We start from the raw sequence: 4,972 nt of genomic DNA, 5'->3' as shown, positions 1-4,972 counted from the left end.
CTTACCAATTAAAAATAGACAAGTAAAATATTTTATAAATTGATAAAATCAATTAAACACATTTAATTGATAATTTTCATGCAAATAATTTCTAGGCAATTCGATTGCTTAAAATTTATTTTCTTTCCATATAAATTACATGATCGCAATCATACACACCCTTACACCATTTTGAGGATCTATGGGGAGTTAATAATTTTTTATTCTGTTCTAGTGTCAATAGTTCTGCAATTTCAAAATTGAATTAGTAATTCAAGAATTTTTTTTTCTTTTAATGGGTTATATGTAATTTTTTTTTCCCAAAATAAAACCAGAACAAACCACTTGTTCATTCTTTATTTGTATTTTATATAATCAACATTATCACATTGATTAGCACATCCACTAAATCATATTATATTGTTTCTAGAGAACTGGTGCGAGGGGATGCGATGTGCATCGATCTCACTCCCGAAACCAGGGAGACTTTTAGTGGAGCCATAGCAGCACACGAGTAGTTTCTCATCTTGTTCACCACAAAATTGATTCAAAAATCTCCTATAATAGATCGTCCTGGTCCAGATCTGGAAGTATCATACACAAATAAGTATTTTGAACTGAATAATTCTTTATTGATCAACTTATTTTAATAGTAAAATAAAAATTATTTTAAAATAAGTAGTATTGTTACTGGAAAGTAAATATAAAAATGATTCAACGATGTTTTCGAAATAAAAAAGGGTTTAAGAAATGTGGACCCAACATAAAGTTACTTGATTGTATATAAATAAATAGCACAATGTTATAATACAATAATTGGGTGTCCTATTCACATCACTAAACAGGCATAAATAGTTAAAATCTACAGTAAAAAGCCCTGTCTACGTATACAACACACAATTAGATAATTAAAAGTGATTCCATAATCAATAGCTGTGATGAAATAATGTTATTTAACCCCACTGAGATTGCAACCACAGCCTAAATAGTGTTGATGCGATATTAAATGATAAGTGAAATCAAATAAGTCATTTAATTTCACATTTCATTCAACCTATCATCTAGCGGCATCTAGATCGAAGTTATAACCCCAGTGTTACGTTACATTATTCAAATTGATATGTTAAATCATGTTACAAGTATAGAATCTTTTGAGAGAAAATCCGTGCAAACAAAACATCGCATGGCATTATTGGAAAATGGCCCCAAAAAACAAAAGTCCAATCACATTTTGACATGTCAGCATCTATATACATTCTATTAAAATTTTCTGGACTTGAAGTTTTATTCTTGATACGTTTTGAGGCCTGAAGCGGGCCATACGTAACTGTGTGGGGTTACCATACTAGGGATTCTCCATCCACCTTTACACCCCTACGGTTACAAGAACCCAAAACTAAAGAAACGTAGAGCTTACCTCCTAGTTATTCAACCTTGTTAACTGAACGTCTATAAAAATAAATATCTAATTAGCCAGTCATCTCTTGATTGAAAGAATGAAACTGATAACTCATTGGCAGAAACATCTTGTTTACTTCTTCATCCATGGGCCAAAGGAAGTTTGGACAATAATCCCATATTGGAGATGCCATTGTTTGACTTGGAAAATTGTAATTTTCGTCAGAAAATTCAACGTCTTTCCATATTTCTTCCATGGAGTAGAATTTTGTGTTTTCTTCTTTCTCTTGAACATTCTTGGATTCAATACGCCGTGAGATAGGTCGATCCGTTTCTGAGGTCGATGATAGAGCTTTGAAATTTTTTTCTGTACTTGCTACCACATTAAGACCTCCGGTGTCATAAAAACTGGGCTCTTTGATCTCTGTGATTATGGTACATGATGAAGAAGATTTTGATGAGGACGATGATGATGATGGAGATACAGCTGATTTCTGCCTCTCTTGAGCACTTTTCCTCATATAGGTTCTCCAGTAATTCTTGATCTCATTATCAGTTCTTCCAGGTAATTTCTGAGCAATTTTTGACCATCTGTGTGTAGTTATCTCCATATATTAGAGCTACGTGATTCAAAATATGAACAAGAATAGAATTCAAATTTTTATATATTATGACGTGATAATTTCATTCATCAAGTTCACGTTAAAGTAGAACCAGCAGCAAGCTTATACTCTGTTAAAGATAGAAATATTTTATAGAATATTGTCCATTATATTTCCTTTTAGTGTAAGATTATTTTTGTTTTACATTTATTTCTTTTTATTGTTATTCATAATCCTATAAATAAGTTTCTCTTCTTTGTACTATTTACAAGACCATTAATAGTACAAATTTACAATATTCTTGACATGGTAACAGAGTAGGTTTAACTTGATTTTGGGTTAAACTTACAAGCTTCCATTTTCCGGCAAGCGGTCTCATGTCACTTGTCCGTTCAAATATTTTTCTTTTTTTTTTTTTCCTTGCTAGCGGCCGGTCAAATATTTTTTGTTTTTTGTCTTGCTCCCGTCCGATTTTCTCATCAAAATTTCCACAAAATTAAGTGTCCCCAGACTTCCAAAATTTCATTCAAGATTAAGGGAGCAGAGCTATGTGTGGGAATTTAATTTCCAGGAATTTAACCATAATTTTGCATACTTGGGAATCTCCCCCCCGCCCCTTTAAAAAAAAAAAAAAAAAATCCAGGGTTTTCTCATGTTAAAAACAAAAAAAATTGGAGAGACGGTACCTTGAATTTTGCCGTCACTCCCCCTACCTCTTAAACAAACTAGAGCATTTTTATGTTGAATTTTTTTTTTTTTTTTTTGAAGGGTTGCTATCGTGAACTTTATAGGCTCTTCCCCCATCCCTTGAAAAATTCTAGGGTTTTCTAATTAAAAAAAATAAAATTGAAGGGTCGATACCTAGAACTTTATCGGCTCTCCCCCTGCCTCTTGAAAAAATAAAAATAAAATAAAATAAAAAACAGAGGCTTATTTTTATTTTTTTGGAAGGTCGGTACCTTGACCTTTACCGACTTTTCCCATATTTTTCTATTACTTTAGCGACTTAAAATGTTTTTAATAAACATAAAACATTCAAAAAAAAAAAAAGAGTCCAACAAATATTTTCTTCTAGTCAAACAAGAAGCCACTTATCTCCATCAACAATAACAAAGACCTCAAGTGCTTGGAGTTCATTCTACATCAATTTGAAAGATTTGATTGGATCGAGTTCTTCAAACTCAATATTCCATATCATATTGAGTTTGAGGGGAGGGTGTTAAAGATAGAAATATTTTATAGAATATTTTCCATTATACTTCCTTTTAGTGTAAGATTATTTTCTTTTTACATTTATTTCCTTTTATTGTTATTCATAACCCTATAAATAAGGTTCTTTTCTTTGTAATATTTACAAGTCTATTAATAATACAATTTACATTATTCTTCTCCCCCACCCCACCGCAACCCCACAGAAGAGAGAGAGAGAGAGAGAGAGATGGGCATATTAACCTATTTCCCCATTTAGAATGAAGTTGAACAACAAGGCGCTGTTCGTGGGGTGTCATCTTGCCTCTTTTCAGAGCAGGATTTAGATAATTAACCCAACGCAGCCTGCAACTCTTCCCTGTTCTTTTCAAACCTACAAGAAAAAATCAATATATACATGGAATATTGTGTTAAACTACAGGGTTCCTTGAAAATTGGAACAATTGCCCAGATAAATCCTACCTAGTACTTTTGTCTCCCGCCAACCTTCAAACCTGATACTTTTGCTATGAAATCCCATCGTCTTTCACCAAACAAGTTCACGTATAAAGCCAGCTGATAATCTTCTTCTTCTGTCCATGGCCCTTTTCTCATCACTTCTTCCTTCTGCACCATTTTCTCTCTCTCTCTCTCTCTCTTTGTCACTTCTTTGCTTTCACCTATACTTACAAAGGGTATATATATAGTAGTGACCGGCTTGGCATTACTAGGTGACGATTTCTTGCTTGGATCCTAACCCTACATGTGGCTTGATGACAATTTGATGATAAGAAAATATGGCTATATATAGATGATGCAAGCCCATTACAAAGTGCTTTAGATAAGTGGTTGATATGTTGGTGCAACTTTCATAACTGACCGTTCATTTAGCAATGTTGCTTTACAGTGGTTTATTGGCGGTGTGATTTCCACTCAATTTATAATAATAATTAAAAAAAAAAGAAAAAAAAGAATATTTTAAATCTTGCCAACACACATGTAAATGGTTAATAGTCGAGCTTTCGCTTTGGATTTAGTGTTGAAACGAAGAACTTGATCCACGAAGACATAGTCTTCAATGCCTTTGAAGAATTGGAAATTTTACTCAATTAACAATTAGAATAGACTCGTTTGTTTGAACTTCAGGAGGTGTGCATAAAGTTATGATTAGTGGTGCGAATCGACTAGCTTAGCTGCAGAGAAGCCTAAAATGGACGGTCGCTCCAAATTTTATGACAAGTCTCTCTGAGTACAGCATGTCAAAGTTTGCATAGATGGTAAATATTAAGGTAGAACAATTAGTGGTGCCAATCTACAGAAGCCCAAAATGGATGGTCGCTCCAAATTTTGTGACAAGTCTCTTTGAGTATGGCATGTTGGAGTTTGCACAGACAATAAATATTAAAGGGTTGTTTGATATGCATTTTTATGTAAAAATGCATTTTAGAATAGTAAATTGATGTGAAATGTGTGGTTGAAAAATAAGAAAAAAATTTTGATTTACGTGTAATATTATTTTAATAAAGAATATGTGATTGAAAAGAAGAGAAAAAATATATTTTGAAAAAAATGGCTACCAAACGGGACCTAAATTAGAAGTTCTATAATTTGAAGAGATGTAAGATTCATTAGTTGGAACTCAAAAAATAATAATAATAAATAAATAAATAAGCGAGTTCCATAAAAACATTTCAAAGCAAAAAAACTCAAAGCATCAATAACCCTAAAAAAATAATAAAATAATAAAAATAAAAATAAAATAAAATAAAAATAAATATCCTTCTTGTGTCATTAACATGAGTTTT

The 4,972-nt window shown here is 32.2% G+C and overlaps 1 protein-coding gene across 2 annotated transcripts; it reads right to left on the bottom strand.

Moving 5' to 3' along the window:
- Positions 1–1,145: 1,145 nt before the first annotated feature.
- Positions 1,146–3,851, bottom strand: LOC111389467 (transcription factor MYB59-like). 2 transcript variants are annotated; one of them, XM_023014385.1, is made up of 3 exons: positions 3,683–3,851; positions 3,432–3,561; positions 1,146–1,968 (listed from the first exon to the last, which is right to left on the bottom strand). In XM_023014385.1, exons 1-3 carry the CDS (start codon positions 3,801–3,803, stop codon positions 1,449–1,451), a joined length of 771 nt encoding a protein of 256 aa, XP_022870153.1. In that variant the 5' UTR covers positions 3,804–3,851; the 3' UTR covers positions 1,146–1,448. The 2 variants fall into 2 exon arrangements, with proteins under 2 accessions (XP_022870153.1, XP_022870154.1); XM_023014386.1 differs by having other exon boundaries at positions 3,651–3,845.
- Positions 3,852–4,972: the final 1,121 nt, after the last annotated feature.

The sequence above is a fragment of the Olea europaea genome, unplaced genomic scaffold (genome assembly GCF_002742605.1).
Source record: "Olea europaea var. sylvestris unplaced genomic scaffold, O_europaea_v1 scaffold592, whole genome shotgun sequence".
Classification (NCBI taxonomy): domain Eukaryota; kingdom Viridiplantae; phylum Streptophyta; class Magnoliopsida; order Lamiales; family Oleaceae; genus Olea; species Olea europaea.
The sequence above is the reverse complement of the archived record's forward strand: the minus strand, read 5'-3'. Positions and strand labels throughout refer to the sequence as shown.